We start from the raw sequence: 13,850 nt of genomic DNA, 5'->3' as shown, positions 1-13,850 counted from the left end.
TAAAAAGGTCCTAAAATTGGTGCAGTAGCTTGTGGATGAACCGTAATTGAAATAATATCCCGAGATTTAAAATCAATGATCAAATTATTTATATTATTTATCTTCTGATAATTATGAGCTTGCGATTTGAAATAAAATTTCATAATCACAATAATTCTATTTTATTTAAACGATATAAAAACTCATTTGTCCGACTTTTTTAGTTGATGGTGTTTTTTAAAATCACGGCGGAATTTCGTGTTAGAAGTTGGACAATCAATAAACTCGTTAATGAAGTTGATTAAAAGACCGAAGTTTGTGAGAGTTCGAGTGGAGAAAGCAAATCTGTTGTAGCACTTCGACACGATGATAATTTAATTCTGCATTCGGATTGTCTCTACTGAAAACTCGTTAGAGTACGTGCCGTGTCCCGATAATATTCTCACTGTCCGGGTTGAAAACTAAGTACAAGTGATCCCACTTCAATATCGAATAAATTGAACAACTAATCCGATAACCGTATAAATCATCCTCGAACTTGGAGGGGTGATCCTTTTAACCAATCAGCTTGTGCTTCAAGCTCATTTCGTATTCTACTCATTTTTAGTCACATTCCTTTATAGTACTTAAATTCTTCCTTTATAAAATTTTCATCAAAACCCTTCGATAAAAATTCTCACGTCAAACACATAAAAAATACCATCACCTGATGTCCTTTATTTTATTAAATTAAAAATTTTTTTTATAACATGAATTTGAAATAAAATTCAAGGTACTTTGAAATAGGACAATAAGGCCCTGTATAAATGATGTAAAGTTTTCTTTATAAAGTGTTGAACCCTTTTTTAGGGTTTCGATGACCCTTACTCCCTATACAGGGTGTCCCAGGCTCAATTTTCCGGACTTATATAGCTACAAGCAGACCCGGTCACGTGTTGCTTTCGCTCAGCTATACTACGTTGAATTTATATTATAATTAACTTGGCGCCATCTATTATCTGCTTACGCAACTTAGATACACTGGCGGACCGAAGGAACCGAAAGGAACCTCGACAGAGTACCCTCCAAGACTCCACTGGGACCCCCTTCGGTTCCATGTTAAAAAACTAAAAAAAAAAAAAACAACAGCAAGATCAACTTTTAGATTGTTGAAATTCTGATTCTACGTTAAAATTTCCATTAGCAACTTACGGAGTGATCGCAATACTTTTTTTTGCAGCGTTCAATTTAAAAAAATGTCATTAACTTCTTCTGAAGGTGACTTTAAGCGCATCCATAATAGCTCAAGTAGTATGTTGCGTGAGAAGTTTAGAAATAAAGTTCTCTCTCACTTGCATTGCAGACTAAATTCTTAAAGTTACTGACTGAATGCTTATTAACTGATACTAAAAGAAGATGCACTTGAAGCCGCATTCGGCGGATGTAAATAACAGGTATTTTTTTTTAATTTTTAATTCTACAAGAAAAAGTATTTCGATTACTCCATGAGTTTCTAATGCGAATTTTAACCTAGAATCCGAATTTCAACAATTCAAGAGTTGATCTTGCTGTTTTTTTTTTGTTTTTTAAGAAGGAACCAAAGGGGGACTCAGTGGGGCCTTTAAGGGTACTTTGTAGAGGCTCATTTCGGTTCCTCGCCAGGGTAACGTGAAATGTTGAAGTGTCGATCAGAAAACTAACTTACAATGCTATCTGTTAGAAGCTTATAGGGTATATGAATAAAAACATTTAAATTACAATAAAAAAATATTCAGGTAATTAAATGCGATAAAAAAGATCTTATCCTTTAAGTTGGACCAAATTATATACAGTATACAAAATTTCATTGAGATGGGTTAAGTATTTTCGGAGTTTAGTGGTGACAAACATCGTGACACGGGATAAACAAACGTGTCTATGTAAGCAGGAATCAAAAACGCACTGTTCTTGTGAAAAGCGCCAAGTGGGGTTAGGTGGATATCCTCCAGGAAGAGTTGTGACAATTTTGAATAATTAAATGAGGAAGAAGAGGACATTCAATATAAACATATTGAAATAGAAATAATTTTTTTTTAACAATTCAATTTTGTGTTCAAAAGTTACTTTTTATAGATAAAAATGGAGATATTGTTATGAAAATTCGTCTTTATGAAAAGAAAATTAATCATGCTGGTTGTAAATTTAACTATATAGTCAAAAGCTCATTTTTTGATTAAAGAATTATTTGTTTTCAATTTAAAATTTCACTGTTTCATTTTTAGTTCAAAATTGATCTTTTTTAGCCAAAAATTTACGTATTTTCATAACATTATTGTTTTTTTTATGGAAAATTCATCTTTTTCCTCACGATATTTTGTTAAAAACTTGTTCTTTGTTTTCTCGTACAAATTAACACTTAACACTCTTCTCCGATTCAATTATTGATTTAAAAATTATATTTTTCATTTGAAAATGTATTTAAAAAAAAATTGTATTGAAAATTAATTTATTTTGTCAAAAGTTAATTTGTTGTTAAACATTTATTTTTTTGGGTCGAAAGGTAACCAATTGGTAGAAAATGAATTTGTTTTGTAGGAAAAATTCATAATGCTCATTCTAATTTTTCTTGAAGATTTATCATTTAATAAATTTTTTTAAAATTTATATATTTTTATTTAAAATTTAACTATCAATAATAATACAAAAATATTTTCTTCGAAAGGAGAGGGGGGTGATAAAAGTTTACTAGAAAAATATAAAATTTAATATTTTGACCAAGAGCAGATTTTTATTATAAGTCAAAAATGTCAGAATCAACAAAAAAGACAAATTTTCAATAGGAAAGTTGAATCTGACCAAAAAAGATGAGTTTTTAAATGAAAAAAACGATTTTTCCACAAGAATTCAATTTTCAATCAAAATTCATTTTCAACTAAATTGATTTATTTAAAAATAAGCATTCTTATTTTTAACCAAAAAAGCTTAGATTTCAAAAGAACAGAAAATTGAATAAGGAAAGCGAATTTACAACAAAAGTTGAACTTTCAACCGAGAAAGATTTTCCAGTTGATAAAAAAAAACTGTCGAAAATGTTGAATTTTGAATAAAAAATACGAGTTTGCTACAACATAGTTGAATTTTTGACCAAAAAGATACATTTTTAACCAAAAATCTTTATTTTCAATTAAAAAAGACAAAATTTTAACAAAATACATATATTTAAAAAAATAACTAGAAATTTCAAACAAAAAAAATAGTTATTTTTGAACAATCCCGACAAAGTTATAATAAAATACGTTTTCGCAAAAACGACGGAATCCTTAACCAAGGAAATTAATTTTCTGCCAATGAGAAAAATTTTCAAGAAATTACATTATTATTCAATCGGAAAGTTGAATCTTTAAAATGAAAATGATGAATCTTTTAATCAAACGTGGATTAGTTAGATTTTCAGTAATGCAATAAATTATTTATGAAGAAACGAAATGTCCTACAAAAAAGTCAGATTTTTTACCAACAAAATATGAAAAAAGACTATTTTTCAACACAATGTATACAATTTTTAATTATATAATTGAATTTTCAACCAAAAAATGTAATTTTCTAAAGAAGGGTCGAATTTTTCATAATTACACAAATAGACAATAAAATATTTACATTTTTTAACAAAAAAGATCAATTTTTAATAAGAACTGAATAGTTTAATTTCTATAAAGTAACCAAATTTAAATGAAAAAACCATAAATATTTAATCATATATTAGATTTTTTAAATAAAAAAATTTATTCTGAGCAAAAGGCCAACAGTTTCACTTTAAACCAAAATAGGTTTTAACATAGGAAATTAAATTTAAAAGACTTAAATTTTCAGCTAAATAATTAATTTTGAAGACAAAAATCACATTTTAATTCACAAAATAAATTTTTAATGAAAATTTAATTTTTAAGTCAAATAATTGTTTTTGAATAAAAAAAAGAGAAATCGAATTTTCGACCAGACAGAATTTTTAAGCCAAAAATATGAATTATCGCCCATGAATTGTTATGACATTTAAGCCTACTACTATTATATTATTGTGAAGTCGTTTAGTAATTGCTTTAGTAAGCATTCCTTACAATTTTCTGTAGAAAACTGCTGAATTAGTAAGTAAGGCTTAGTATTGAAATTAATAATGCTTTCTCAGTGAATCCGTAGTTTTAGCTGATTAGTATTTATTTAGATTCTAGGGGTAGGTGTCAACTTTTTAGCACAGTCATACTTTTGTACAAACTTGAAAATTTTTGTTATTGCTGCAAATATTAAACCATTCTTATGAATCTTTTTTGAATTTTCTTCCAAATGTATGCATAAGTTAATACTTCTAATTAAAATTAAATTAAGATATGCTTTCATAATTTCAGTTTATGTAATCGGCCTTAATGTCATTACAAAGAAAGGTTTGGACTACTGTGGCAAATGCGCAGACAGCTAACACTGAACATCACTGCTGTTGTAATTTTTTCGTTGATTGCTAAAGAAAATAGGAACAATTTTTCGAAAAATTGGCTCCGAGCGTCAACACAGAATACTATTTAGATGAATTATGCAAAAAAATTAGACACCAATATTCAACCTAGCGGCCTTAAAATCAAATAGCGCAAACATATTCGAATAGATCCCCTTAAGAGACTTCAATGTCCCTATATGAAATTCTGAGACATTTTACCCTGAAATATTTTCAATTAACAAATTATTCTAATAAAAAATTATATATTTTTTTAAATTCTATTCACTTTAATAAAGATGATCTTCAAGAAAACTAGTTAATTTTTTTTGTAATTTTCTTTTCAGCATTTTTGTTTTTGCTTAAAATGACATTGAGTTTGCCATGCTATTAGCAAAGGTACAAGAGAGAATGGAATTATCGAGAAGTTAGAATAAAAAGAAAAAATGAACGAAGAAAAAGAAATGAGATTTGGCTAGACTCCAAATGCTGAGTATAATAAAGAACCGTCTTAAAGTCGACGAAAAAGAATTGGAGGTGGGGGTAAATTAGAGAAGCAGGAAGCAATGAGCAAAGACGTGCAAAAATTACTGTGATTTGAGAAAAGTCTGGAAAGCTTGCAAATTTTCAGTTGACTTCCTTTTCGAATAAAGAATTTTTTCATTAAAAATATTACAAGTAGATTCAACAAAACCTTAGAATCATCGAAAATTAATAATTCTGACAGAAAATGTTTTCGAATGTAACATTTTATTACACTAAGAATTGTAGAAATAAGAAATTTCAGACTGCAAAATTCACGAAAAGGTTTTAAATTCCCTGATAAGAACACTGACAACCTAGAACTTTTTAACCGAAAAAATCTCGAATTATAAAATTCCCAAAATCGGCTTTTGGTATTTTTATAAATTATTGTCTGAAATTTTTAAGTTATTAATTGTCTAATTTCAGAATAAAAACATTTTTCTTGAAATTACAATTATTTGCCGGCAATTTTTTAGAGCCTTGACTTTCTCTTAGTTTCAAGAAAGAAGTATTTTTTATTGAAATTTCTTTGCTTAATTAAGGGGAATATTTTCAGTTCTGGGAAGAATTGCCCCGACAGACCACGAGAACAATTTGAGGTGATTATCTAAAGTACACACATTTATTTTTAAAGTATTGGTTGCAAAATTATTTCTTGCAAGAAAGTATTTTGTTCACTCCAATGTAATTTAGTTTTAAATATGATAATTGCAAAATTATTTTTTCTTATAAAATATTTAAATAAAATTTGCATAGAGTGAATACAGACCTGGAATACGATATTAGCAAGAAAACAAAATCCTTCGCATTGGCCAGTATTGATGAGGCGCAATACTTACCTAGTTCGCAATTTATGAGGAAAGTTCTGAAAGGAGTGGCTCTTGATTTGGCTTCTTTAAGGAAAAATGTTAAAGTAAAGACAATAATGATTTTTCAGTGACAATGAATAAATAAAATCATAAACGTAATAAAAATAATTTGTTATTTAACAGAAAACTCTTTTGTCTCTTGACAATTTGTCTGGAAAATCGGAGATTCCAAATTCACAAACATCAAGCCCAGTGTAAGTATGATGATTAATTATTATAAAAAAAAGTTATTTAAATTTTGCCGAATATTAATTAGCATACTCTTAAAGTTACCAGAAGAGCTTTTGTTTTCCATTCCCTTTTTTTTAATGAGTTCGTTTAAATAATGAAAGTTGAGAAGCACATGAGTGTAGATAAAAAATTACAATGTTTAATTGCTAATTAATTAAATTATTTGGGATAAATTAAAAAATTTTTTAATTATAACAAAATTAAATTACTATTGGTCACAAGTTTTTAATTTTTTTTAGGTTTAGTAAAAATAATTAAATTTTTGAAATTTATTATAATTGCAATTTTTAATTATAGGCAAGAATGGAGTTTTCAGCAATCCTACTTCATTATATAAGAAAGTAAAAATTAAATTTTTTTTCTTCAGATTTAAAAGTTTTGCATTTATATTTTTAATTATAAAATTGATCTGAAATTTGTTGAAATTTCTAATTCTATTGAATTAATCGAATTCCTTAAATACTCTAAATACATTGAATATTATTAGTATATTTGAATTTCTCAAATTACCCTAATGCTCTGAAATTCCTAAAATCTCTGAATTCCTTCAATTTTTTAAATATTCGCCATTATTTGAATTCTTGAAAATTTCGTGAATTACCAGAATGCTAAAAAATTTGGTAAATCCGCTGAATTCCGTTAATTCCTTGAATACACTGAATTCCTGGAATATTCGTAATTCTTTTCTTAAACTTATTTGAAATCCCTCAATATTTTGATTTTCTAAAGCTATTTTAAGTCTTTGAATATATTAAATTTCAACAATTCTCTTAACTCTTTTAAGGGATTCAATTTTATGAATTCCTTTAATATTCTGGAATTTATGAATTCTTTTATCTCCTGCAATTCCTGTAATTTCCGGAATTCCATGAATTCCCTGAATGCACTCAAATTCACTGGATTAATGAAAATTTCCTTCCTGATTGGTGGAGTATTTCGAATTCCTTAATTTTATAGAATATTTTTAATTCCTTGTATTCCTTGAATATCTGGAAATCCTAGATTTGTCCTAATTTTCTTAATGATTTTAATACTATGCATTCTCTGAATTTCCAAAATTCCCTAAATACTTTGTAATCCCTGAAATCTGCAAATACCCTGAATTTCTCGAATGTACAAAAGTTTCTGAATTCTCTGAAATGATATATTCTGAATAGAATATATTTGTGGAACATTCTAAATTCCTGTAATTTATTTAATTATCTGAAACCCGATAATTCCTTCAATTATCTGAAACCCCAGAATTTCATAAATTCCTTTGATTTTCTGAAGCCCCAAAGTTCCTGAAATTTGATGAATTTATCTAATTCAGGTGATGGAGAGAATTCAGGGAATTTTAAGGATTTCAGAAAATTCCGAAATATTCAGGAAAAGTAAAGAATTTCTAACTCACCAACACTTTTCAAATTATATAAATCAAATTTACTTTAAAAAAATTTAATTAATCACATTTAATTGATGAAATTCAAATCTTTTAATTAAATTTAGTAGACTAAATTTAATTTAATTTTTACAACAATTATTTTTTTTAAAAGTGTTCACAATAACGCCACCTTTGTTTTCCTTAAAATGTTTGGGTGTAATAAGGTACTTATATACTCTACTTAAAATACATTTTTTATTTGGAATTTTTCTGTTCTTCCGAAGAATTTTTTTTTCTCGGAGCCTTCTTTGGGTGACTCTTGTTGAAGCTTATCAATTTTTGGAAAAATTTCGAAACTGATGAGAAAAACTAAGAAACCATACAAAATGGAAAAGCTGTGCCGCCTTTTAAAAAAAATGAATATAAACAAATTTCTCAAAACAGCTATTACAGAATAAATTTTCTGATAAGTAGGAAATGTGCATACGAAAACAATAAGAGAAAAAAAAATTCCGATAAGAAAAAAAAAAGAAAATGGAAAATTGATTTTAAGTTGTATATATTAGTAATTATTATTTCTCCAAATTTCAGGAGTAAAAAAAGTTGAAAACTTAAGGGAGTTTTTTGTTTTTTTTTTTGAACGGGACAAATTAAAACGAGAAAACCTTTATTGGAATAAACATTGTAATAATAGCCCAGTTTTCAAAGGAAAATATAAAAAACTCGTTAAGAATTTTAAATGTTTAAATATTCGTTTAGCCCCTTTTCAAACTATTCTTTTAAAAATTGAATACTTTTAAATTGAAACTATAAAAATCAAATAAATAAAAAAAAAATGAAATGGAAAAAAATTAAAATTTATTTTATATTTACAATTGAAATAATATTAATCTTGTTTCGCAGTCGTATGTATATTATTAATTAGCAATCCAGTTTTCGCAAACGCTGTCGCGCTCGTATAATTGCTAGTTAAATATAATTTTATTGTAATTTATAATACACAGTAGAATAAATTTAAGCTTAAAATACAATTTTTGGTTTAAATTGGCCAAACAAGTTTGCTGATTCAAGTAAAATGACTATGTGGGTTTAGTTTCGTTATTGCATTGAATAACGCATGTATTCGAAAAACATGGTTATTGCACAAGTTGAAATTAATTTCCGGATTTCACATTCGGGTGTCGCATTTGGGGCAGGATTCACCAGCAAAACAGAGGTCGATGTGAAATTGCAGGATTCATAATTAAGTGGTTAATCTTGTCGCGGAAATTACAGACCGCAGATATGGAAAAGGAAAAAGTGTCTTCATTAGGCTTTGAATTAAGATTATTAATTAACTTTTGTTTGTACTTTTGTCAAATTATTGGAATTTTACTCTTTGGAAAACTTGAATTTGAAATAATTGTCAACATTTCGTGTTCAAAAAGTTATAAGTTTCAAAGCCTCGGATGAAATAATTTTTAAAAATTTCCAAAGTCCAGAATATGGAAAAATACAAAGAAAATAATGACCGAAACCAAAATTTTTCGAAAAATGATTTTCAGAACTGTAATATTCGTGAAAATTTTATAATTTCGGCAATTGGAAAATTCTAGTTTAAAATTGTTAAAATTTAGCATCTTCCGTAGTCTTATCTTTTCTTGATAATTTTTATTTTGCGGAAAATATCTGTTTCGGTCATTAATTTTTCGGTATTTTCACACATTCGGAATTTGAAAAATTCACAAAAAACGTTTAATCTCATTTTTATTGAGTAGTTTTGGTTTTTTAAGAGTCTCACAAAATTATTTTAAAAAATTTCAATTTTTGTTCCATACGTGGTGGTAAGTATTTCGAAAATAAGTACGAAAAGCTTTGAAAATTGCTACATGAAAGCGATAACATGTACAAAAAATTACCAAAAGAATTAAGCGAAATTAGTAATTTTATCTATAAAATAAACAAATTTAGTGCTTTTTCTACTTTTCTGTTTATTGTTTCAAAGTATTGTATTTTATTTTTGTTTTATTATCTTACAAAAAATTGTACAAAAATTGACCTTTTTTGCTTTGAAAAGTTGTTTTTTTTACCTAAAGTGATAAAATCTTCAAATTATTGTAATGAGATAATTTTTCGATAACAGGGCCTAATGGAAACGTATTTTTAAAAAACTTAAACTAAAAATTGTATTTGACATTATAATTAATGAAAAATTTATTAATAAACTAAAAATTAAATAAATAATTAAAGAGTATTATGTCTGATTCAAGTAATCAATTGCTAATTTCAATTGTAATTGTAATTTTTATGTTATTAAAATTTGATGAAAAAAGATAGATTTTCCGAAAAGTTCCACCTTTTCTATTGAGATTGACTATTTTTTTGAAAACTGAACTATTTTTTCGAAAATACTATGAACTATAATGAACTATACTGATGAACTAATGAACTATACTGAACTATAATTTCGTAGAAAATTAATTTTTGCTTAAAATTTATATTTTGGTGTTGAAAAGTAAACTGAAATATTTTCTGAATCAAAGTTTCACTTACAAAAAAATCTTGTTTTGACAAATTCACCTGTTTTAGTACAAAATTGATCTTTTTAGAATAAGAATGCAACTCGTTGATAGAGAACTAAACTATATTGTTAAAAATTCATCCTTTTTGGTTGAAAAAATTCGTCTTTTTGGATTAAAAATTCAATTTTTTGCGTAGAAACGTTTCTTTTTTTGTTACGAAAATTCAATTTTTGATCTTACTGAGTCAACTGGATTATTTTTTGGATAAAAACTCAGCTTTTTTTGTAAAAATAATTCTTTTGCTTCACGATAAATTTCATATTTTTTTATAAAAATTCAACTATTTGCTAGAGATGAATTTAAAAAAAAATAGATTAATTTTCAAACAAAAAGATACATTTGAAATGCACATTTTTTATCCCAGATGATGAATTTTCAACATAAATTATAAATCTTCAACTGGAAGAGTGGTTGAATTTTATGCAAAAAGATAAGTTTTCAACTAAAACAATGAATCTTTAACTGAGATAGTTGAATTTTCAACAACAAAAATTAATTTCTACTACAAAAAGAAAAAATGGCATCAAAAAGTGAAATAATTACGGTTTAAGTTAAAAAATCAGTTTTCAAAAAAAAAACGAATTTTTAAATAAAAAAAGATATTCATTTTATAAACAAAAATTGAATAGAAAAATTTTAAGTAAAAAAATACTTATTCAATCAAAGAGATGAATTTTTACCTGAAATTATGGAATATTCAACTGGAACAATAGTTACATTTTTAGTTCATAAGAAATTCTTTTGTTTTGAGAAAAATTTAAGATTTTTGGATAAAAATGCAACTATTTGCTAGAGAATTGAAAAATTTTGTTAAAAAGTCATCCTTTTTTTTTTTAAACAATCTTTTTGATCGAAAATTTTTAATTTTTTTCGTAGAAAATTATTTCTTGTTAAAAAATTTATAGTTTGATCGTGAAAACTCGACTGGCTTTTTTAAGAAATAATTTTTTTTTTGTTAAAGATTTCTATTTTAAGTTGGAAAGTTATCTCGTTGATTAAAAGTTTAATTATCGTTTTATAAACTAATCTTTTTTAATTGAAAATTCAACTACTTGGGTCAAATTTATACTACATTGTGAAATTTTTTTTTACTGAAGGCTTATGTCTGGTTGAAAATTTAACTATTTAGTGGAAAATACTTCTTTTTTTTTGTTTTAGAATTAATTTTTCAAGATTGATATTGTTTAGTTAAAAATTCGCGTTTTTTCGTAAAAAAATTATTTTATAGTTTGAAATTTCCTTTTTTTTCGTAAAAATGCACCAGTTTCGTGGAAAATTAATTTTTTGTTGAACAGTCGTATTTTTTGTTTGAAAAGAGAATTTTTGGAAAGAAAATTTGTCTTCTGGTTTGAAGGTTCAATAATTTAGGCAAACTTTTATTTATTTTTCGAGTGAAAAATCATTATTTGTTGGAAATTTTGTCTTTCTGATTTTAAAATTCTTTTCTTTTGTTGTATAAATTTCATTCTTTTTTTAATTAATTATAAACTATATGACACTTTTTCGTTGGCAATTTGTCTTTTTCGGTTGAAAATGCAACTATTAAGTTAAAAATTCAATTATTTTGTTAATCTGTTATCTTTTAAAGTAGAAAAAACTTTTTGTTTTGTTTTGAATAAATAATTACATTTGAAACTTTTAAATTTGTATAGGAATAATTGTAATTCCTGAATATGTCTGAGCTAGAAAAGCATTTATATTTAACCGCTGACATAACCTGAACAATAAAAATATTGTTAAAAATCCTACATTCTTAAATTCCCTAAAATTACTTTAAATTCTCCTAAATTCTGTCATATTTTCGGTTATATAAGCTGAACTTAAATTCTCAGGAATTTAAGAACTCTAAGTCTGCTGCGTTTTAATGCGCATGTGCCTACCTATCACGGTCAGTGGTGAAGTTTAGGAGTGGGGACTACATCCCTCCGAGGATTTCGATGCGACGAGTCCCGATGCGACAGGTTCTACTGTATTCCCCTTGGGAGTAAAGTCAACCATAATAGGGAGTAAATTTGGCTAGGGCATGAGGTAAAGAAAGCTAAAACCTAAAAAGAATAAAAATCAAAAAAGGTTTATTTTATTCAACTCGTAATAAAAATTTGTGATCTAAAACAAGATCAGAACTGAATCAAATAGACCAATCGTCTGAACCACTCGCAGTCATCGTGGTGAACAAAATTCTGGCAATAAAGTTACCTACCCTCGAGCGATAAACACCCCTAAATCCAGGCCAACTATTCGTATTGTTACAATACTGACACGCCGCCAGCGATAACGACCGCTGTATTGTGCATCGAGAGAGATACATGAGTCTGAAGTAATCCAGGAGCGTAGGAAAATTATTGTCACATTTTTCTTTTGTATTGTGAGTAATAGTGACATAATGCAAGGACATTTTGTTCGAAATGTGTCCCTTGAAAGACTGCACTCCAATTTAAATTTTAATATCCTCGGAAAATATTCCCTAAAAGTTTTTCTGTACTACTGCCATTTTTTAGATTAGAAATCAATTTCAAATAATAACAAATTTCAATAATTTAAAAATTTTGAATTGAAATCGTTATAAATCAAACTTTGGAATACGAATAATACATCGAATAGAATAAAAGGGTCACGCAGAAAAAAATCTTAACTTTCTAATTTCTAATTAGAAGTCTCTCAACTAGCGATTTTTTTTGTTGATTTTGAAACTTTCAGTAATTTAAAAATAATTGAAAATAATTTCAAATTAAAAAAAAATAAATTTTAACGACAATTTCTAAACAATTTTAATTTTGAACACTTCAATTTCAGAAATTATCCTAATAATTCTTCATTGCTTTTAATATATATTTTTTATTTATTTTAAGATTATTATTTTTATTATTCATTTTATTTTATTGTCATTAAAATTTTATTATCAGACAATAATTTTGGCAAGACAAAATTTTATTATTATTTTTATATTATTTATTTATTCATTAAAAGATCATTCAATACCAATCTTCTTAAACTAAAATGTGAAACTATCAAATGTTTCAATTTAATATTCAAACATTTCGGAAAATCTTGAAACCCAGGAAATTTCGTACGTTTAAAAGTGAAACCAAACTATTTAAAATATTAAAATCTGAAATTTGTAGTTTGCAAACTGTCTATCAATTCTAAAAATATGAAATTTTTTAATATTTATTGATCGTCAAATTTTCCTGAAATGTTTATTATTTAAACTTAAAACTGCAAAAGTCTGAAATTATTACTTCGGGAACTTGATAATGAAGATATTTGTTTTGAAATTTCTTAATTTTAAAGGACAGTATCAGGTTTAATTTAATAAGTTTAAGTTCAATTCTATTAAGCTTTCCTTGAAATGATACAGAATTCCAATTTAAATTTCACAAATTTAAAATTAATTTACAGCAATTAGAGTGGAGGCACAGCAAATTTAATTTCAATTACAATCAGTTATAATGCAATACTATAAAATAAGAACATGAAATTTTGAATAAATTTTTGGATTCAAGTTGAATTCTATCAAATAAAAATGGAATTCTAGGAAGTTCTGAATAATTTCTACTATCCAGGTTTAATTTCATAAGTTAAACATGAATTCTATAAAGTTTTCATCGAGATAATAGTGAATTCAAATTCAAATTAAACAAATTAAAGATGAATTTTAGCAATTAAGGTGGAGTCACAGTAAATTTAATATCAATTTCAATACGTTATAATGCAATACTACGAAATAAGAAAACTAAATTTTAAATATATTTTAGTATTAAAGTCAAATTCTATTATATAATAATTACATTCTAGGAAGTTCAGAATTAATTCTACTATTTAGATAGAATTTCATAAATTTCAGTTGGATTCTAGTAAGTTTCAAATATGACGCTAATGAA

The 13,850-nt window shown here is 26.1% G+C and overlaps 1 protein-coding gene across 2 annotated transcripts in view; it reads left to right on the top strand.

The window, feature by feature from the left end:
- LOC117169134 overlaps nucleotides 1-13,850 on the top strand; it is a 35,980-nt gene that overhangs the window by 7,125 nt on the left and 15,005 nt on the right. The window contains exons 2-4 of one of the 2 annotated variants that reach the window (XM_033355325.1): nucleotides 5,502-5,544; nucleotides 5,693-5,858; nucleotides 5,938-6,008. In XM_033355325.1, the coding sequence (XP_033211216.1) occupies nucleotides 5,502-5,544; nucleotides 5,693-5,858; nucleotides 5,938-6,008 (280 nt within the window). The remainder of the gene's footprint in view (nucleotides 1-5,501; nucleotides 5,545-5,692; nucleotides 5,859-5,937; nucleotides 6,009-13,850) is intronic. The other variant, XM_033355326.1, reaches the window with a different exon arrangement.

The sequence above is a fragment of the Belonocnema kinseyi genome, chromosome 3 (genome assembly GCF_010883055.1).
Source record: "Belonocnema kinseyi isolate 2016_QV_RU_SX_M_011 chromosome 3, B_treatae_v1, whole genome shotgun sequence".
Taxonomy (NCBI): Eukaryota; Metazoa; Arthropoda; class Insecta; order Hymenoptera; family Cynipidae; genus Belonocnema; species Belonocnema kinseyi.
This window is presented reverse-complemented; position numbering and strand designations above follow the sequence as displayed.